This window comes from Poecilia reticulata, linkage group LG19 (assembly GCF_000633615.1).
Source record: "Poecilia reticulata strain Guanapo linkage group LG19, Guppy_female_1.0+MT, whole genome shotgun sequence".
Taxonomy (NCBI): Eukaryota; Metazoa; Chordata; class Actinopteri; order Cyprinodontiformes; family Poeciliidae; genus Poecilia; species Poecilia reticulata.
The window spans coordinates 13,306,541-13,329,786 of record NC_024349.1 but is presented as its reverse complement, the minus strand read 5'-3'; the positions used below and the strand labels follow the sequence as shown (position 1 = coordinate 13,329,786).

At 41.6% G+C, this 23,246-nt stretch overlaps 1 protein-coding gene across 6 annotated transcripts in view; it reads right to left on the bottom strand.

Moving 5' to 3' along the window:
* Nucleotides 1–23,246, bottom strand: part of ctbp2l (C-terminal binding protein 2, like) — a 69,955-nt gene that overhangs the window by 27,704 nt on the left and 19,005 nt on the right. Inside the window, exon 1 of one of the 6 annotated variants that reach the window (XM_008437134.1) lies at nucleotides 8,642–8,770. The exons of the other annotated variants lie outside the window; for them this stretch is intronic. Coding sequence (XP_008435356.1) covers nucleotides 8,642–8,663 — 22 coding nt within the window. The 5' untranslated portion in view covers nucleotides 8,664–8,770. Of the gene's footprint in view, nucleotides 1–8,641; nucleotides 8,771–23,246 lie in introns of those variants that run through there. 6 annotated transcript variants of the gene reach the window in all.

Genomic DNA, 23,246 nt, shown 5'->3' with positions numbered 1-23,246 from the left:
TGATTTGTGGCAGCTCATTGAACATTAATAGAGGCAGATGGCAGAAAGCGGACTGCAAATACCGAGTCCATTACATCTGCAATCACTAACCTGGATCAGACAAATTATCTACGCCTTTAAGTCTAAAAATATTCACCTATTAACCAGGTCAAACACAACGTGTCTATATTATATGACGACCAGCATGGGGCAATATGATAAGAAAACAATATTTAGTGATTAAAGTAAAATAACATCGATTACCCTTTTGTAGCTTTCCTTTACAGTAGAGTCTCTCACTTGTTATTTTGGTGCTAGTACATCTTTATTTTCCCACTAAGGGGAAATAAAAAGATATCCGTATTGTATTCCGTATTTTTATATAAATGGACGGATAATTTACAAACTAATGCAGATGGATGGACGGCAAACTATTTACATGTTCCATGCTTTCCCAAACACTCGTGTATTTTTTCAGACCGTGTGACTTGACATTTGCAGTGAAGTCGCCACTATGTAAATAAAAATGAGCTGAAGCCACCAAACACTGTTTTGGCAGCTGAAACTCTTTGCAACACTTTCCAGCAGCCCTCTCTGAGTTTGTTTGGGGGGGATTTTCCCCAGTATTTTCAGCAGAAATCACTGATTACTGAAGAGTTTGTGCAAGATATTTCTTAGCTCTCTCAGGGGAGACAGTGAGGTGAAAGTTTTAGTTTGCATCTCCTCAAAAACAGCCCTATCTTTGCTCTGATCGCCATTGGCCTTTTTTTTTTGTTGTAAAAATCAGAGTAGTGAGCTAAGCAAAGGGGGAACTGTTAACTTCCTCCAGCTCGACGAACCCATTCACATCACACCGATTTCATGTAACATGAACATTTAAAAAAAATAGAAGAAAAAAAAAAGCATCAACTGCGGAGCTCTGCCTTTCAGAAATAAGCCACAAGTGCTATAATCGAAGCGGTGCTTGTATGTAACAGTTTTAGACAGGAGTGGGTGTGTAGGTGAGAGAAGCATTGGATGAAGCAGGAAAGGAGAAAAGCTGTTGGCAGGCCCCATCAAACCCTCAGGCACAAGTTAGATTGGCTGAACTCTGTGAATCATCCACTGAGTTTCTCTGTGTCTCTAGCTAACCTTTCAGTCTCTTACTCTTTAAATCTCCCCGCTGCAGACTCTTTCCTCGGCTACATCTCACAGCATCGTCTTGCCGTATCGCGCTTTATTCCTGGGGATTCTTGTGCGATAGCGTCTTCTGACAGCTCTTCTTTCTCTGCCGAAGTCTGGCTCCGCGTATTTGTTTGCCCGCTGCGTGTTCGAGTCATTTATCTCTCTTCTCACATAAAATTTCCTACCGACCTTGGCTATCATTCCTCAGCTGTCTTTCGGTGATCTCCAACCTTCCCCTTTCCGTCATGTCCTCACCTCGACTGTCACTCCTCCTCCCCCTCCTCCTCCGCTTTCCCCATCATTTTCTCCTCCTTCTCCGTTCCAGAAGCTAAGGCGCACGCGGCGCTGCTCGGATGTGTGTGTCCTCCGTGTGACAGGCTGATTTTCACTCTGCTGATTTTGATGGAGAGGAGATGATGTATTCAGGCTGGGGAAGCACGGAGGTGACAGGCAACACTCCCCTCGTGGTAAACTGACAGCGTGTATATCAAACCAGCCTCAACCAGAATCACTGGGTCTGTCAGCCTCACAATGCCGCCGCATGCGCTTCTGATAAGTGATCCATTCATGACACCCTTATCAGCACCTTTCCCTCTGCGCCGTGCAGCTTTGACAGCATGCCTGCGGTTTGTGCGTTGGAAATAGTCTGTAATTATGTAGGATAGAATTTCGTTCGTTTAGATGTTGTTTCTTGTGGGGAATTTTAAGCACCTTCTTATTAAAGTGGGGGAAATAGATTTAGAGTGATGGCTGTGTGATTAATTATGCTCAGGTCAAAAATATCTAGCGGCGAATCGTCTGAACTGGATTAGAATAAATGTGAAGATTACACAAAATATTCAAAAATTCCCAAAGAGGGAAAATAAATGTTCGAGTTGAGCAATTAAGTTAAGTTTGGGGTTTTAGGTGAAAGAGCTGAAAAAAAAAATTATCCCATGCGTTCTATGAGAGGGATTCATGTAACAATCCTAAAACCTAAAAATAAAAACCTAAAAAGTGTTGAGTGTATTTCTATGACACCCCACAGGATGACATTAGATAAACTCCTGCGCAACCAAACGCATTCAGAGCTTGCAATAAAACACGTAATGTGTTATAACACGTGTGTGTAATTTAGTATCAGTATAAATCCACCTCTTTTGCGAAGGCCTCCGAAACACCTTGGAAAACATAAGGGAACAAGATTCAACGTGGAGACCAAAGAACACAGCAGGTAGGTCAGGGATAATTTTGTAGGTAAGTTTAAACTAGAGTTCAGTTATAGAACATCACAAGCCAACCAACACATGGTTGGCACCTAAACTGACAATCATTAACTTCTGGAAGAGCTGCATAAACCCTCAGGCGGGAGACTCTGTCGACAGACAACTACTAGTAAAGCATATTCTCACAAATCCTTTACCACTTCATGTCATTGAACTGCTACATGAAGTGGTGGCAGCATCATGCTCTTTAGCAGGAATATGGAAAATGGTCCAGGGTAATCCTGGAAAGGTTTGTTGCAAAACACACGACAGGGCTTGAAAAATAATTTAAGAAAGATTATTCAAAGTATTACATCAAAAGGGATGAATATACACAAGATTACTTTGCTTCAAGAAAGAAAAAAAAAGCTAACTTTGAAGACCAGGTATCATCTTCTGTCTACTTCACACTGATGGATTATGCATAACTTTGTTTTTGTCTGTCGTATAAAATCCCATCCAAATATGTTTAAGATTTTAGCTGTCAGGTGACAAAATGAGATTAATACATTTGCAAGGCACCGACTTATTATACAAAGACTCTTTAACATGATCAAAGAAAAAAACCATCAATGCAATGAGAAGACTGAGCAATCTGCAGGAAATGTAATTCCGTCCAAGAATAAAAACTGTAACGCTCTAATGCAGATGTCAATGTGTCAACCATTAAATCTTAACTGAAGCGTTTACTTTCTATCACATTACTTTTATCCGTAGTGTATTTTTAAAGATAATTAACCTCCTTGATGGTTAGATCTAAAGAAGTGCATCACATTCTGCCAAAGCTTCACATAGGAGGAGCTGCTCAGGGAGAACCAATTATCCAGGTAGAATCCTCTATTTTCTACCCTTTAGGCAATCACCAGATTTCATCAGATTTACTGTCACCTCCAGGTTTGCTCATATTTAATACAGACCAAAATTTAACTCCTGGGCTGGTTAACTCCCACTCGGTTAACTCTCTGCTTTAGCAGCGGTGTGGCGACGTTGCAGAGCAACATCCAAGAGTAGTTTCCAGCATTTCAGCCATGTTTTGTTTTTTTTTTGTTGTTGTTGTTTTTCCACAGGCGCCGGAGTTGCTGCTTGCCCCCCTTATAGTAACCAACCAAAGATATAAACCGAGCTGTGAATCGCGCGGAGATGAGAGAGGGAGATGCACTTAGACATGGTGCATCAAATGTCAACAAATGTGCTAATCACAGAGGGCTGGAGCACAGTGGAGTGTTAGGGGGCATGAGAGAGTGCTCTTAATATCCCTCCTCCGTTAATTAATTCCCCTCGCTTCCTTTCATTCCTCTGTCTTCTCGCTTCCTCTGCTTGTTGCTAAACTGTTGCCAGGCTGCTAAACGTGTGTGTGGATTCATTTTTATTATTTTTTTGTTTCTAATGATTCCGCTGCGTATGAGTTAATTTTCACTAAGGGAGGCAGATGCCGCTGTGCATTTACCTGCCAAAAGAAACGTGCAGCACACTTCGACACAAATACACAACCCCTGCTGGGTCTGTGTAATGATATAGTCTGTCAGATCCAGAGCTGCGGTTAATGATTTTTCTCACTGGTGATTAGTCCTGAAAATGATTTTCCCCTCTTCAAAATTAATTACCTCTAAGTACTACAACAAGTCAAAAGCAAATCAACAAAAACCAGGGATTGAAGAGATGTCTGCTTGTTTAATTACAAAAATAAAGACATAAAAATAAAACATATTTTACGTTATGAGATTCTCGGGTTGAAGTAAAACGATCGCGCCGTTTACTCAAATGTATTTGCGCTACAATATAATCTTTATAGCCACCGTAACGTCGTCTGTTACTTATTTTCCCGCTTCAGTTTACACAGTGTCTTCAGCAAAAACATACAACAAATTACTATATTCAGAAGCAGCTTTTAAGTTCTTACTGAGCAGAATATTCACTGTTTGGAGTTATGTTCTTCCTAGAGTGCGAAAAACAGAAAGCTGACATCTCCTGACTCACTCCTGCAGTCAGCTGCTTCACAGACACGACCTATGAGACTTCCCAACTGTGGTTTTTAAAACAGAGATATGATGAATGTCGCTCTTTGGTTTACAAACTGTTGCTGGCAGCGATTCGCTGTGCATGTTTTGTTGCAAACATAAAAAACAAGACAGCAAAACCTTAGGAAATCCTGACAATGCTAACTGCAGCAATCGTTAAGAGAGCTTAGAAAGTTAGCGTGGAAATAATTTTGTCTTTGTTTCACAGAGATTTTGCTTGTTATTAATAATAATTGACTGGTTGGGAAGGATAGACAACAATAGTGTGTTTACTGCTGTGCAACTATTTAACGCTTTCATATACCATAAAACTTGCAGTAGGCTGATTACTAGCCTTAACATGGTAAAAGCAGGCCATATTAAAAAAATGATATTGAAAGTTTCTTTTCAAATCCCGGCAACAACGCGTGTTGTCCCAGGTGGTCTTAAAATAAAACCCCTTTCCTAATTAATTAAAGAACCTAACAGAGACAAGAATTAGGTCAGAATCATATTTATTTCGGAAAACTAGGGGTTGCTCCAAAAAAAATGAAGAAAGCAAAACACCTTTTTAGTTAGAATACAAGGATTTTAAAGATCTACACAGCCTCACATCTTAAGGTTTTTGATTCTAATCACCCCAGTAGAGGAATGGAGGCTGGTGGCTGGAGGCCTCGGATTTTCAGCCAGCAACACTTAGTGAGAGAGTCTGGCAGCGGGATACAGCGGAGCAGCGCTGGGAGATGAGACCAGAGTTTCCATTAGGTGGTGGTAGGGAACGGGGAGTCTCTTCCTACCGCTGGCCTCTGCTGTTGGTGTTGGGTTGCCTTGGATGGGGGTGGGGAACGAGGGGGGAAAGGGACCAGCAAAGACGGTGAGGGGTGGCTAATGGGAAATATGATGTGGTCATAAGTGAAGAAAAGAAAATGGGGAAAAAGACGGGACAGAAGAGAACAGCAGGGCAAGAGAAAGGTAGAAATGGGGGACCAGACAAGCCACTCCACTCCACTCCACTCCACCACGCTCTCATTATCATCATCATTATCATCTGCTGTTACCAAGCAACCCCACGCTGCTGTTTGCTAGTGTCGGTACTAGCGGCAGTTTGCTAGTGGCCGGCAGTTTAACCCCCCGAAACACGGTCGCCATCAGGCAGTGAGTCAAACAACGAGAGGCTGGGATGTGAACATCGCCTTGTATGGACGGTGCACTGGGCCAGCTCTTACTTCTGCTGCTCAACATAGCCACTTTTATTTCCCCTCTTCATGGCTGCTACCGCGATACAAAGATCTACAGAAACAGCTCCAATTTGGGAAGATCTATTTTTCATATTTCCCTTTAGATCATTGCTAAAGAAGACACCACAGAATGACTTCAACTCGGGAACATAAACGTTGCCTATTCAACAGCAAACATACCCCGATCTCCCACTTCTAAGGAACCGTCATGTCCCTATTGACCGAAATAAAAGCAATAGCAAACGTGTTCTCGGCACGACATAGCAAATTATGTTCTTTATGGTGCTTGTTCGTCATCCCATTTTAATACCACCCTGGGTTACTGGCCAGATCAAAAACCTGCCACTCTCCTCGCTTGTAAAACTTCCCCTAAGCAAACGTGTTTAAGTCTTGATTAAAGCCGCAGCGGTACAAAATCTAAAATAAATTACAGCCCAGAGCCAAACTCAGCTGAAATAACTTTTTATTCTCATTAAATTGTGACACAGACAACTGAATTACAGCCGTCTTGTTTTGTGCCCTACAATTCTGGGTCACAGGCAAAATACCAAGCAAACTGTAAGTGATACAAGTACATTTTTCAAGCAGTTTGCTCGAAAGTTAAACAAGTTTTGCTAAAATTTGAGGTCCACAAGTAAAATAATAATAACAACAATGTTCACCTTTAGACCTGATAAACACATCTCATAAATACAACAATCAAAACTTTGAGGAAACAAATATGACACTCATTTTGTGGTGTATTCTTTTCCACTAACAAATGTACATAGACAATAAAATCCCTGCTGGTCAACAATGATGGATTATCACTGATGCATTTTAGAAAGTGCAACTTTTTATAGGAAGGGTGTCAAAGAAAAGAAATGGGTCATTCTGCTTTGTGTGTATTCGGGTCAATGACATCACAAGAGGCGCACATATGAGGCCAATCAGCTGGCTTTAGTGAAATCTATAGCAAGCAAGCAGGATTTAACGGACTATTTGTTTCAAAATAGACTCTGACGCAATGAACGCTTCTGAATGAGGAACTTGAACAGAAGCATGTAAACAAATAGAACCCCACCACAACCGTTAGAGCAAATGACAAGAGATGTCCCCTCTGAAGAGGTGTCTACAAATCACTGGTTGTCACGGTAACGCTGCACACATGTATACAGGCTCTCTGTAATGTTTCTCGACAGTAAAAGTAGTCGATGTCAGCTTCCAAGTTTGCCTACTTTTGTTCAACACAGCCATCGTGCGGTGTTAAACAGGAAAAAAAAAAAAAAGCCACACAGTTGGCAGTTCAGAGATGGGCATGGTCTCCAGTGAAAGGGTGCGTTTGATTTAACAACTGGGAATATTTACCCACCATGGGCTTTTAATGGTTTATTCCAAGCTGTTCACGGTTTCCTTGAATTTATGTTCAACAAAACAAAATCTGTATTACATGACTGAGTCATTTTGGAGAAAAATGAAAACCGAAGTCACCACTGGCATTTTATTTTCTTCACCTCTGTTACTTTAAAATAAAAATAAAAAAATAATTTCCTGTTTATTATGTTCATTCAGAAATGTATTCACCTTTCTTATTCGGTTACTGCATCATGTCTAGCTCTTCAATTTGTATATACTTGCATACCTTGTGACACATTCACTGCTCACATTAGATGGTAAGGATTTTGAAATGCATCTTTAGAAGGATTTCTTAACAGGCAAATATTCCAGCTAAGAATGAGCAGAAGGAAAGCCTCTGAACACGGCTTCTTGTGTGAAATGGGTTAAAGCTTGTTAATTTCTAATTCAGAAGCACAAGATCATTTCTACTTTCTTAAAAAAATACTAATGCATATTTTTAACAAAAATATCATTGTTACAAAACAATTCACAGGAGTTGAAAGAAATCCTTTTCCACATGTTGAAAAAATTTGTTTTAACAAAGATAAAGATGCTAAGTTTTCATGTGCTATATTAGGCTTCAGTTTTAGTTTCTAAAACAGCGGCCTAAATGAGATTAATGCCAGATAGCCCATTTTTAGACTTCTGCCTTATGTGATGTCACCAGATGCATGTGCAACGGAAGCTTGTTTTTTGGGAGGGCAGTAGATTTCATTTTGACTAAATTGTACTTTTGGAGAAGTGAAAAAAAAACCTAATGACATTACAGTACAAGGTACTGCATAGATGGTAAGCTATATCTGAAATGAGCTTGACTGATTTTACAGAAAAGTCAAGCAGACAGCTGTAAACACCAATGTTCCACAGTTTGCAACATGCATTAAGGACAAGCTGCAAATGCAAAGCGATGCCTACAGGAACCCACCGATACAGTGGGAATGCACTTGTATGGACTCAGTAATTAATGGATGGAAACCAGTTTAGAACCTTGGCAATGAGCCAGCAGCTTGACTGTGGTATAATGCACAGATGTGCCATTAAGTCAAACAGCACTTTGTTTTCCTCTATGGAGCTTCCTTCCATTTCCAATGGCACTCCGCCAGAGTGTGTGGTGAATTTACACAGTGGCTGAAAAGAAGAAGGGGGTGAAGAAGGGCGGGTGTAAGCACCCTTTGTTGACAGCCCCCTCTGTGCCCTTCACTTCTTTCACTTTCCCAAAAGTAGCGCACAAAGGCCACTTGTCCTGGCGCTGCCAGTGCCCCACCCCTGTCCCCAGCTGGCGGCTCGCCACACCAGTACGTCCCCCTGCCAAGAAAATGAGCGCACACATGTTTAAAGCGGTGCCCTCTGTGGGGCACTGACGAGCCGGTACCCACATGGCACAACCGGGCTGGAAACCCGCCCCCCCCTACCCCCGTCATTTTTTATTCTTCCATTGAGACCCCTAAGTGCCGCAGGTCGAAAACCAAAACAAGCCAGGTGCAGACGGCCACGTTACTGACCACAGCGACCCACACACACGTCAGGCCTCCTCTTATTCATGACACTCACACACCCCACCACCCACTTCCCCTCCCATCTCCCCCGACATGCCAGACTTTATTAGACATCCAGAAAAGAAAACAGGAAACATGCTGCTTGCCTGGAAAATGTTGCCTCCACATTCTTAAAGGCTCAGAGCCCGAGCATCGCAACAAAAACAGAAGTCGGTGGTTGAAAAGTTGGAGGTAAAAAAAAAAAAAAAAAAAAAATGTTTGTAAACAGAAAAATCAAAAAGGAAGACCCTCTATGAAAAAAACAAAATTAAATCCAAGAAGGGTATCCCCTCCTCCTCCTGCAATGCCTCAACCCCCCCCTCCCCTCCCTGCCGCCCTCCTCTCGCAGAGTCACTCTTCTCGCTCTGGCCTCGTCAGTGAAGGGAAGGGGCTTCTGCACTGCGAGTTCACACTAAGCCCCCCGGCTGCATCATCTTTTAGTCCGTGCCTTTCATGGCTGGGAGAAAAAAAAAAAGCACCGTTCACCCCTCCGCTGCGTCTCTGTCCACACATACACACACACACACGCACACGCACCCCCCCACACACACACACACGCACACCAGGAAGATGGTGCTGGTGATCGGCTGCAGGAGAAAAGAAGGAAAAGCTTTTGTCCTTTATAATCTCCCGAAGAAGAAGAAGAAAAAACGCGGTCAGGGGAGGACGCTAGCTGGAAAGTCTCTGTGCTGCTTCCTTTGCTGTCAGCTGCGCGGCAAATAATCACTGTGCATCCTCTTGGTTTGGTTTGTTTCAGAGGCAGAGAAAAAAAAATCTCACCGAAGATACAAAAAAAAAAAAAAAAAGAATCAGTAAATCAGAAATGCCAGCTTGAACATGCGGAGCCGTGCTCTCTGGGCTCACAGGCTGCAATCACTTCATAGGATCCGCACAAGCACAATCCCTCCTCCCTCTTTTCCCCCCTCCTCCTCCTCTTCGTCCTCCGCCTGCTTCTGCTCCCAGTTTTTTTTTTTTTTCCTTTTTCGCTTTTTATTCCTGATCTGGACTCCTCGATGTTTTCAGAACGCCTGCCCCATTTTTTTTTTTTGCGCCACACTTAGCTGCGCACACTATCCCTGACTCTCTTCTCCTTCCCAATTATTTGGTCCCTCCTATCATCTTCTCACTTTCTACAATATCCAGGCAGCCAACCTTCTTCTTTTCTGCATTCCCGCCCATTACTCTCGTCAGAATTTCAGAGTTTCACTTATTCAGATTTCCAGAGTTTGCAAATCTTTGCAGATGGTTTTAAACTATAAAATAAAAAAACCACACACTTTTTAACAGAACAACTCACAGGAGTTGGATTTTATGAAATCAGGAAGAATGGATGGATAGATGGATAGATGGATACATGGATGGACGAATGAATATATCTTTAGTGAATGGGATGGGGAGTAAAGTATGAYACTCATGAAAATGTAATATTTGTTACTATTTCTATCAATTGTTGACTGTATGCTATCTTTTATGACTGTACTTTTGCTGAAATGTGCTATAAAATTGAATCAGATTGATTGATAAAGTAAAATTAAAGTAAAATATAAAATTCATTAATATAACTCCTGACTTTTTTAGACCTTTTTTTGTTCCCCTCCCTGCTTCATCCCCAAACAGACCCCTGCGCCCATTCTGAAATGTTTAGTGTCACAAAGGGAGATGTGAGTGCTGATATCTAGTTAGAACAATACTTTCCGCTTGCAGCTGTTGCTGATTTTTTTTTAAGGAAGTTATCAGAGGGAAGTGTGCTAAGTTCACAGTTTGATCCCAGGAGAGAGGAAGGTAGAAGCGGGGCTGGAGTGACAGATCGTTTGGCTGAATGACCGGCAGGAGGAGCGGCTGGTCGGGGAAAAACAAAGCAAGTGGAGCCTCCCTGCCACTCTGCAGCAAGTTCATGGCATGCCAGAGAAAACACACACACACACACAGGCACACACACCTCATYGACTGCATGACAAGCGCAACAAATATACAGAAAGTCCGGCGCCAGAAGCGATTATCAGTGACAGAAAAGTGGAAAGGTGGAACCACTCTGGCACTGTGTGGCTGGAAGTGTCCATCTTTGTAAAAAAAAAAAAAAAAGCAATGTCACCTGCAGGGAATAATGATGTGCATTCACTTCATGTGTGTGTTTGTGTGTGTGTTTTTTCTCAGCGGCAAAAGCCAAACAAGCAGAGACACGGCACGTCACCGGAGCCGCCGTCTGCAGAAACGACACATCTGAGGAGCGTGACCATCAAAGGCTTCAACTTCCTGCCAGCCGGCGAAACAAACACACGCACACACACACACACACACACACGCACACACACCCTTGATGGAGTGTAGGGATATGGCTGCCCCTCTGATCTTTCTGGCTTCAATAACATAAGAGAAAGTGCAGCAGAGGGTAGAATGAGAGGGGGGGAGGGCGACTGACAGAGATATGTTAATATGGAACATGATAGAGATGGATCACATCCCAGCAGACACTGAATCAATCTGGGAGGTTGGGAATTTTTAGGGATAAAAGCAGAGGTAAAGGAGGGTGAAGTGTGAAGGAATACTGCAGGTTTATTTGAGTGGTCTCCTCTGATGCCACGGTAAATAGTGCAGAGCGTTTTCACTTTTTAAATGTTTGTTTAACATAAAATTAGTCACACTACAAATGAATATTTTATTCTAGTAGAATAATCCGCAATGAGTCAAAATTAGGAAAAAGGCTACCTTTACATATATTGAGTATAAGGAACAAAAAAATACATGATTGAGAAATTACAGGTAACAAACTAATGGATCRATACTTTTTACAACCCCCTTCTGGTATTTCACATGTCTTGGAGCTTACAGAAGGATTTTTGACCATTTGTTTTTGCACATTCTGCCCAGAGTCCTGGGTTTTGTATTGTTTGCTGAATATTGCAATATATATTATATCGTGAGCAGAATATCGTGTATCGTGAGATTATTGTATCACTACAGCCCTAATATATATATATATATATTAGAGATGTGCTGATCAGGTTTTTTTCCTGCCGATACCGATTCCGATCACCCATGAGGGCCGATCACCGATCACCAATACCAATCACATTATTATTTTTTTAATCATAAGCACTACYGGTTACATTATGTGGAAAAAGGAACCATAAATTCACCTTAATTTAGACAAAAACTTGTTTTAATAACTTTTTCCAAGAAAAAAACAAAAGAGGCATTGTGCAAATTGTACTGCTATCGGTAATACTATCTTTAACAGACTGATAACATATGAAGGTTCTGAAGAGGCTAAACAATGCAAAAAGTCAAAATAAAACCTCTCAACATTGCCAACTTAACATTCATTCAAAGGCACAAACAGGATCCATTACAATAAAGACCCACCTTAAGCCACCTGAGTTACTGAATGAAACCTTCCTGATAGCACTGTGGCTGGCTGATTACTGCTAGTTCTGATTGGCTGTTTCTGACAGAGTGGAGTAATTATGCAGATCAGGGAGGAGATCGATTATTTTTTCAGAGATTATCTGTCTCATGTTAGGACAACRAAAGTTTTAATACGTATGTAAAAWWWATTTTTTTAAGTTAGATGCTGCAGCTTTAAACAGAGGTTCGGTGTGAGAGTCACTACCAGGTGGAGCAGAAGCGGCGCTTCGTCTGTGAAATATTAATACCTGTAGCACGGAGCAGCGGTTCAACAGCGAGAGCAGAACCAGCGTCTTACATCGCAGCTCGAAGACTTAAATAATTTTGCGGGTTATTTGTTTAGCTTTCTGACTGTCATGCTAATAATCCGGGTGAGTGTTTGTAGCTGCGCGCTGCTTTACCTGCTATCTGATCCTCCATATGTCTTTTTTTACTGCTGTGAGCCTCAATATAGCCAAACTCTTCAAGTATGGCATTGTTTTTATGCCATATTAGATTCGTTGTGTTGATGCATTTTGACCTGCTTCACCCCATATGCTTCGGTTTTCCACTGCAACACGCAAACTTCCCCATTCTCTCAGTGCGTTATAGTTACACATCGCTGAGGATTTGTTGCTGCGCGTTTGCGCAGTGTGAAGGAAAGAGGAGACCAGCTGCACAGGCAGGCTGCGAAATTAGATGCAGGTGATCGGTTTGTGTGATCGGCAACAAGGGACCGTGATTGGCGATCACCGATCATATACTTTTTCACGGACATCGGCCGATTATGATCGGTGGCTGATCAATCGGCACATCTCTGAGACCTCTTTATATATATATATATATATATATATAAAGAGGTCTCTTTATATATATATAAAGAGACCTTTATATATATATAAAAGTTTCTGAGACCTCTTTATATATATATACATATATATATAAAGAGGCACACCTCTTTATATATATATATATATTTTTTTTTTTTTTTACTCCAAATCAACGACGACCAATTATTTTTCAAAACAGGCCGACATGAGGAACTGTTTATGATGACAGTCCAATTATGATAGTAGCAAGATGACGGCAGCTGCATTAATTGTATAAACAAATATTCCACAAACGTCAAAATAAACTTTACACTTTTATTAATCGACTGCTATTAATAGTAGACTCTGCAATTGACAGCTACAGTTTAAAATGTCGTACCAACAACAGAAACTTTATTCTGTTTGACTGCTAATTGTTTTTTGAAACAAACTCTTAAAAGAAAAAACATCACAAACATTGATGCTCTTGTATTTCGCAGCAAGTTTCATGAAAAAAAGGTTGACTCAAGATGTAATCCCTGCTCAAACAGAGCCACTTTACAACTGACATCAGTAAATAAATAAACAAGTAGAGCTGCGTAATGTTAAGAAAAGTGATAGTGTGAATTTTTCGCTTCCATTTCTCACCCGTTTAGTTTTAGCACACTGGGCACCATCAACTCTGTAAGGTGTGAGCGTCAACCTCAGTGAGACTTCATTCAACAAGGTAAATGCATTATTAACAACCAACTAATGTTTTCTTTTCAGCTGGTCCTTTGCATTATTATTAATGCACACACTGATAGTGCCATACTGCTGCTGTGTGCAGCCCTGTATTAGCAGGTTATGCATTATTAAAAACTATACACTCTGCACCAGTCTTTATTTAGCAGTTGAGTCAATTGTGCTAATATCGCTACCGAAATAGAGCAACCGCAGTGGTCACCTTCACAATAAAAGCAATACATTTGGATTTGCATGGGGAATTACATAATTTGCCATGGTTTATTGTAGTGTTTYTCCACCAACCACTACAGCAATTGTAGGACAATGAAAGGACTTGATTCCAACAACCAGTTGGCATGTAGACAGCATTTATTGGTCAATATGAAAACATGGTAATCCCTGTATGACTCTCTTTGTTGCAGTTCCCTAAAATGAACATGGCAGATTAATTATTTACCTGTCTTACAATCTCACCATGAGTTGTGGCAAAATGAAATACGTCCTTATCTAGCCTTACCCCTTATTCAAGGGACTCCTCACTTAGAATTCCCTTGCATTCATTTTGGGTGTAAAGGATTTCAAATTCAGCTTAATTCTTTATATGAGAAACAGTTCAAATGATTCAAATTGGAGGACTACTTTGCCTACTTTCTCCTCTCTTTCTAAGAGCCATATAAAAACGTTGATCTCAATGGGCTTAATAATGTTTGAGTCCAACAGTTGATGAAAACGTTGTTACGCGTTTGGAGAGGGCGACGGAACACTAATGAGAACAGATTGGCACAGCAGGGAGCCTCCCTGCAAACAAACAACTGCTTTCACAGACGAAAGGCAGCCAGACACGAGTTTAAACCAGGACCGACTTCACATCTGTTTCCACAATGCACCGGTTCAGCCGCAGCAACGATCCGTCCGTCGTCAGTAAATATTACCGCATGAAAATAAATGACTTGGTTATCCGTGTTTGTTTTTATAGCTTGCTCTCTTCTCTTATGGTTCTAAGCCTTCTAAGTATAATGTCACGCAAARAAATATTGCAACCTCCCTCCCCCACTCCCACCAGAGTCAACAGTGGTAAATCCATCTCTTCTGTTGGCTGCTTAAAGCACAGTTACATTGCAAAACACTCACTCAATGTGCTCATGAAGAGGCGAGATGACACCCGAAGTGGATCTTTTAGACTGCATGGGAAGCACTAGTATCCTGAACACATCTTCCCCAGTATCAGCATGAGACGTGACGTTGGCAGCATCATGCTGTGGGGATGGTTTTCTCTAGCAAGAACAGGAAAGCTAGCGAGAGGAGTTGGGACAACGGATAAATAGAAATACAGGGAAAACCTTGATGAAAAAAAGAAATCTCATGACTTCTAGCAGGAAAACAGCCAGAGCTACAAATAAAGGATTTGAATTCCAGTACGTTCACATTTTAGAAGGGTCCAGTTAAAGTACATAGGAATTCAGAGTCTGAATTCCTATGTACTTTTTGCGGATGTTTTACAAAGGAAAAAATGAGCAAAATTTCAGCCTCCAGATGTCCAAAGCCGGTAAAGACATAACTAACAAGACTTGCAGCTGTAAATAAAGCGAAACGTTTGATAAAATATTTAAAAGCAGGCATCGTTCCTCATTTTGCAAATACGCTCTAATTTGTGTCGATCCGTCACATTAAATTTAAATAAAAAAAMCCAAAAGTTTGTTGTTGTAACATCATCTAATCAGAAAGAAATTCAAGAAATTAGCAAATTCTTGCAAATAACTTTGCAAGACATTGTGCAGTCCAAAATAATGACCACTCTCAATAGACTGGCTGAAGAAAAAAAAAACTAGCTGTTGTGCCAGCTGTTATTCTAAAATGCAGTTTGCTTTTTATTTATTAGATTTATTACGCAGACTGTAATCTCCCTCCAGCTGGATGCCTTCTTTGAGCCCCGACCCTTGGCATAGTAAAACATCAGAAGCAGCAGTCGCGCTCTGGAAGACCCCACAATTGGCCCAAGTCTCCTATGTRGATTTAACACAGAAAAGAATCCCTCTTCTTTAACCAGCCTAATTATACTGTATTTGCCCTTTTCCTGTAAGTGCAAGAACTTGGCTGATGAAACGAGCTGAATGTAGAGGCCAGTTAAATCCCCCTAAAGCCCTTAAAGGGATTTTTAGGAAATCAAGAGGGCGAGCCAACCTGCTGCTTGGAGACRAGGCCTGAGTTCAGGGCATCCGACTGGAGGTTCAGGGGTTCAGTGCAGATACTGGACTTAGGTTAAARGGGGGAGGGGAGTTCCACTTCCCACCAGGTTTACAACAGAGGATTTCCCATGTAATCTTTTAAAAGGAAGCTTTCCATTTTCTCTTTTTCTTCCATTGCTACTGCCTTTCTGAAACACATTCTTTAGCTTTCCCTGACTTTTAATCTACAGGGAAATTCAATTGGTAGTTTAGGACGGGCAGTCGGGAATCATTATCTGCTAATGTTCACACTGGACTCGTGAAAAATCAAAGTGAACTGGATACTTCTGATTTACGCTGCAATCACAAAGCCACTCTGAAGATGCAGCTTTTTAGCACAACTTGAACTTAGCTTCTGTTATTCTCTTCTTGGTCTATTTTTTTCCATCTRCTAATTAAATACAATAATTTCAGCWTTTTTGAGTATATAAACAATAGCAAGGTCCAATGCATTTCAAAGAGGCTTAATYCTTCTTTATTTACTTGTACATTTTTGAAGCATATGGTGTTTCATTGTGAAACCTGTGCTTCTATTTTGTAGGTTTTACCAGTAAAGGAAGTTAATCCTTTACTGGTTCTATATATATACATAYATATATATAGAACCAGCATGAACAGCAACAAACAGCTGACTATCTGGATGAATAAACAGATGGCAGGATAAAAGATAAACAGATGAATGAGAGAACAAATCTCTTGTGAGTAAAATAAAAGCCACAATTCTTCTATGATTGAACAGATGCAACAATAATTAACTCATAAGTTCAACCTTGATGCTCTGGAGACTGAGAGCGACAATTTCTCCCTGTAGTGCTTTGAAATATGGTTTCTCTTTAGCTCGACGCATCGAAACTAAGAACTCCTACCAACAGGATTTAGTTTGATGCATTTTTTTTAGTTTAATAACAGTCATGAWGTGTTGCATAAACTGGAATAATTTTGTGATTTCCTTTATTTTCCCAAGGATTTGAAACCATTCCGCTCATCTCTATTGAAAAACCCGCAGCACAATTTTTTCTTTTATTTCATAATCTGTAGGGAATAAAAAGGTGAAAAATATGCTACTTGGATCTCTGCAGGTGGCATAGTTTTCTTCTGATGCATTGTTAATTTTCATGTATTAAATATTTAACTAAGAAGTGCAGGTTTATTCACCTGACTCGTACTTGTAGGCAGGGTAAATGTCACCCCTCAGGCATGTATGTGTTGACATACATGCCTGAGGGGTGGGAGAGCTCCCCCCCCCACATACACACACACACACACACACACACACAAACACACACACACATCACAGCAGCTGTCCAGATAACAAACCTAAGTAAACAGTGCTTCTCTGCTTTTGTTTTCTCCAATTCCCCATCTTTTCTCCTCCCCACCCCTCCCTCGACTTGGTCCCCGCGGAACCGCGAGGAATGGGGCTGAAAAGATGCAGGGATGACGGATGGAGATAGCGAAAAATGGAAAAGAGAAGGGATAAATTACAGCATGGGAATGCAAATGRGCTTATTTTATTTGGGGGTAGCCAAGGAGGGCAGGCAGGCTTTATCTTCCAGGCAGGAACAGCCCCCCTGTGGCCTCTGGATCAGTTGTAGCATGAGCGGAGGGAAGAAAAGCAAACATTCTCACTCTGCCTTTTTTTTTACTTGGGGAGAAATAAAAAAAAAAAGGAGAGAAAGAAAAAAACAAAGCGAGAAATATAGCAAATACAAAAACTCTCTACTCTCAGAGGCTGCTGCAGCCATAAAGTAAAAAGACATTCTGCTCTGCTGTTACGCCGTCGCCACTGATTTTCCTGCACCTCCTCCACCCAGCGCATAAAGAAAGAAAGTTGCAGGAACATGGGCACAGAGCCTGGCTAAACACACCCCTGCCACCACTGCCTCCGACTCACCCCCACCCGAGCCCCCCACCCCTCTATCATGGAGTGAGAAAGTAAGCATGGGGAAGGAGCTGGGGAGGGAGGAAGCAGTTGGAGCCAGCTGCAGGTGGTCTCCAGATGTAGCGGCTCTGGGGACAAGGCCACTCCAGCTCCGTTAAGGCCAACTCCGAGCGCCCTCCTTTTCCCCCCCTTTTCCTTTCATCGCTCCTCCTCTTCTTGCAGTGACAGGAGCCATCTGGCCTGGCAGCGACAGAGAGAAGCACAAAGTCCCACCCTCTTCAGAGTGGCCCCTGGATGCCACTCAAGAGTGCACGAGTAAATAAAATGCATGCACGCACACAAATGCATGCTACCCCCCACCCCAATGCCCCCTCCATTCCCTCTTGAAAAGCTGTCACATGGCTATTAACCCGTCCAAGCTGCAGCCCAGCTGTGCTCCATTACGATAAAAACTCCRGGGTCAGGGGGGGTCCTGTCGGCTAGGAGTCAGCCCCTCAGATATTTTGTGGTGTCCACTTACAGCCTTTTAAAGCTCGATTTGCTAAAGAGTTGCAGGCGTTTTTATCACCATAAACTCCCGCCCACCTGCTCATCCGCCTCCCTCCACCGTGCCAGATGATGTTTCACACTTCCCCAAAGGTCCTACAATACCCAGAAACCCATTGTAGCCTGCAGAAGGGTGCATTTTGTGAACACCACGCCCGTCACCTGATGCTGTCCAGGTATGACATCAGCACCAGAGACGCGGTGGAGCTTAAAACATGGTAACCTGGAGGTAACATGATGTTCCTAAACAAATGAGTCCCACCAGGGTTTCCAGGAAGATAAAGAGATTGACTTGCCTTTTTTGTTTTTTTTCTTTTTCACAGAGAAAATCAAATTGCTTTCTCCAATTGTCAGTCATTATGTCTTGGTTAAAAATAGGTTTGGGAAAAAGGTTGGCCACTTAAAGCCCCTTACCACTTCCTGCAGGAACATTTGGTCTTTGTTCAGCCTGGGAATACTCTTAAAAGGATTCCTGGGTAATTGTCTGTGCCGAGGTAGGAACTGGTATTGAAGGAAAATGGACTGTAATGACCGACAGGAAGCACGGTAGTAACATAATGGCATATGGGAGCCACGCAGGGTCAGGTCTGTGTGGTTCTCCGAGGTATTAATGAATAATAAAACATTAAGTCCTCCTGTACGAGCCTGGGCAACATGCAAAGCAGAAAACAAAAGACTGGCACCTTGAGTAGGTTTTGGTTTTATTTCATTTATTGTTTCTGCTTTGCTTGACAGCTATTTCTCTTTGCTACTCTTCAAACTTGAAAAGACCTGAAAACATGCAGTTCACAGAAGAGAAGTATGTTTAGTCTGTTTGTAGTGCTGGTTGGGTATTGGTAACTACTTAGTCTGCATTCACACCAGTCCGCTTTAACCGATCTCTAGTTTGTTTGCCTACAAAGTCTGGTTCATTTGTCGAGCAGTGAATGCGCAGTCGTACTCTGATGTGGAGCAAAAAAAACCAAGTCCGGCCCACCTAAAAATCTTGGTCTCAGTTCGAGTGAAACCAAGGTTTTAATACATATGTAAAGTGGACAGGAGACCGCTCCAAATGCAGGGCATTCTGGGTAAATACAACCAAAACAAACAAGTGAGAACAGCGCTAGTGAGAGAAATGGCTTGTGGTCTTTTATCAACAACCGTCCTTTTTCTACAGGTTTGTTTTRAGAAATAACTGCAACATTAGTTGTTTGTTTGTTTGTTTTYTGTTGTTCTTTCATAGCAATTAGACACACAAATTAGTAAAGGGGTGAACCAGTAGCCAGTCATGAACTAGTGATCTGTGCTACAAAGAAATAAGTTTTAACCCATCTGGGAACCAGTATTCAGTTTGCTCATTAAAAAAATAAATAAATAAAGACATCGATGGAAGTTAATACTGGACAAATAACGATTCACATGAGAGCATAATGTCTCCAGCATTTAGAAAAAGAGAATAAAGTCACAGCAGAGAGGCCACTGACACTTAAGAGACTTTTCCTGCTAATCCTCTCTGCCTTTTCTAAAGCGTTCTCGCATGGGAGATGTTCTGAGAGGCTCCGCTGTGTTTGCTGGCAGCTGAGCTGAATGAACAAGAACCGGTAGCATTGATTTACAGCATGAGCCACAGATCAAACCACAGGGCAAGGTACCAGGCTGGAGTACAATGGGAAATGAATGACAACTGGTCGATGAGGATGGCCACAAACGACCAAAAGCACGCTTGTTCCAGGAAGAGAGGCGGTGCAGCACTTCAAGAAAAGAAGAAAGATCCTCAGAGAGAAAAATATCCACCGTTTCACCTTTTATTCCCAACCTATTTATTTTCCTCCGTTTTCCTCTTCATCCTCTCTCTTTCTCAACCCTTTCTCACCTTGCTGGCCATGAACCATGAAAAAAGTAAATATGTGCACAAGGTAAAGCAATTGGTTAACCTTTGAAATATCCTTCCAAAGAGATCGGCTGCTCTTTACTCGATTCAGCTGGAGGTAAAAAAGTAAAAAAAAATAAATAAAAAAAAGAAAGAAAGAAAGAGAGAGAGAGAGAGAGAGAGAGAGAGAGAGAGAGAGAGAGAAGAAGAAGAAAAAAAACACACACAATGTTGGCCACCACTTCAGAAAAGATATTCAATATCCATGAGCTTTTTCATTTCGTACTGATGAATAATTCAGGGTGACCTGCCCACTGCTGAGCGAGGGAGGTGGGAGGGGGATGGAGATCACACACACACGCACACACATAAAAAATAGAAAAAGAAGGAGGAGGTGTGCAGAGGTAGTTGTCTGTTTAAGTGGATGCAGCTGTTGCTGTTCAGCGAGCACAAAACCGATCTCCTCCGCGGCTGCTGTGGAGAGAGGTGCAACCTGCAGCACGATCGACGGCGGATAATTGGGAAGATTGGATGAAAGGGAAGCCTTTTTTTTTTCTAGAATGCTCAACAAACACAAATTGCCGCTGACATGTAAACAAAAAAACAGAGAGAGGCGGACGGAAGGGAAACAAGCGTTCTACTGGCATCTTGAAAATGACGCTTATCGTTTATTAAGTAAACAATAAAAACATTCCGTAACTGTCGATTTTTATCTGTAAAAGCAAAATTCATCTTTCTGGACTGTACGTGACGTGTATGGGGGAATTAAAACTTCTACCTGAGTACAAAGTACAGCCCCGTTACAGTAAAACATGACGACGGAAGCATTGTGATCAGAACCCTTCAGCTGGACAGCAACTTAAAAACAAACAGACTGATGTACAATCAAACGACGAAGATCAAAGCCCGACCCAATCAAAGTCCAGAGTTAAATCTAGTTGAGAATCAGTCGCAAAACTCGAAAGTTGATTATCAGTAGATGCTCTATTTCAAGTCTGACTGAGCTTGCGGCATCTTTTATAGGAAGGATGGCCAAAAAGCTCCGTGCGCTCATGTGGAAAGTTGGTGAAGACTTGAAGCTGTCATTTGCTGTGAAAGGAGGATCCACTTCACAGCTACGCACCACTGTTGCTACATAACATGAAATCCAAAGAAATACAGTGAGGTTTGTGGTCGTAACATGATCAGTGTTACAAATACTTCAGGGAGGAACTTTATGGAGCATTGCTGCCTGCATCATACTAAAAAAAAAATACCACAAAGTCACGAAGGAGTAAAATGTTAATCCTCATGGTTCTCCTCTGATGCATTTACAAAACAACTGGAGTCACACACTGGCTAATTACTCACCACTGTACTCCGTTTACTAATTAGGCTTCTGAAGGCAATTGGGTCGAACTGGATTAATTTAAGGGCATCAGAATAAAGGCGGATGAAAACAAACCCTGCCACATTTCAGTGATTTTATGGGAAAATAAGAAAAGTACTGGAAAGCGACAATAATTTAGTATAAGTGTATTAAAACAGAAAAGACAGAAAAAGGAAGTTGCAATCATTTGCTATTTACAATTATTATAGGTTGTTAAATTATTATTATATTACTTTGGGTTTAACATTACACTTATATTCTGTTCTAAATACTTATTTTTAATGACTTCAGCAAAAAATTTTCTGAACTTTCTACTTTTGACTGAGCGACTTGCAGCCCTCAACTCCTTCATGATGACACGGTGCTACTTTAAAGCCAAATTAGCACAGCTTTCAAAGACTGAAGTGATTAAGCCGCCGCTTTTAAAGATTCTCTACTTAAGTGCTATCAGTTGACATCTCCGATTTAGTGTTATGTATAAATGGATTTACACTAAATAGAGTTTGAGCAAAAATAAAGTTCATAATCTTAGCGCTTTTTTCACCATCATTAAATACAATTTCACAGTAGATTCAATCCCGTGTGGAGGAAACCTTGACCTTATAGGCTTTTTTTCAGATCAGGAGCAACACATCTGATCCCGTGCAAAGGTCAGACGTTACCGCTGCACACACAAACACGAATTCACACTCAAAACACTCGAACTGCCAAGGAGAGGGGAGACCAGCTGTTCCTCATTCGCTCGAAAGCTCCATTCCCTCCAGAACCCATTAATCCCTTGGTGAGCACGAGCGATGGTTTGGAAATATCAAGACAAGAAACGGGGAGTTTGGGGGAGGAGTGGAGGGCGGCGAGTGGACGGACCCCTCGACGACACTTTTCTTTCGCTTGGTTCGTAGAAAAAAAGTTCCGCAATGGGAAAATTGATTTTTTTCCTGGCTGCACTTCCCCTCAGGACACAAACTTAGTTTCGAGAGGAGATGGTCAAGCAGATAGCACGAAAAACTTCATGTAACATTTAACGACTTCTCAGGAAACCGGAGACGCAGAAAAAAGAGGGCTGCAGTCTGAGATGAGAGAGAAAATATAGAGGTTAACAGCGGCCGTTTAACAGTTTGATCTCTGCAGAGCATATGGTGAATAAAGAAATGTGAGAAAGTTGTTAAATTTGTATGTTTGTAGCGTTTATATAAAAAAATAGTTTAATTCCTCTAGATCAGAGTAATAAAGCTCATTCTGATAATAATAAGTAATGTAACTGTATTTAAACTGTTACATTGCTGCTAAGAAAATATTTGGACCCTTACAGATATTTTGCTGCTTTTTTTTGTTTCTCGACACGCTAAAACATGACAAAACCGTCAAGAAAAATCTTTTTCTCGCCAAAATCCAAAAGGCGGCACGTAAAAACTGAAATGCTTTCAGAATGACAGCGTGAAGCCTCAGTGGTACAAGATGTACACTTGTTCCCCTTTAAGATGGGTTTGTGCACAAAAAAACAAAACACTCAGACACCTTAAAGCAGTTTAGCAGAGGACAAATGAAAGCACATTAGGAATGAATCCTCGTGAATGTCCTTCCAAACACAGGGAAGGAAATGAAAAACCCATTCAGCCCCCCGACAGGATACATGTGCTGGGAGATTACATAACTGTCGGCTGCAACATCGGAAGTCTCCAATCAGAAAAAACTGATTTGCAGCTTTTTGTGTCACAAAATGGAACCTAAAACAACACAGAAGAGCTCCAGGTGAAGCGACACGTCTAGCAAGACCTGCCCACAAACACAGCGTCCCTACGCTGCCTCCTAATTCTCCTGCCCAGAAAAGCGCATCTAAAGATGCTCCACAGATTATCCCCACAGGGAAATCCACGTGCAAAGCATCTACCTTTACCTAATCCACTAAGCACACACACACCCCC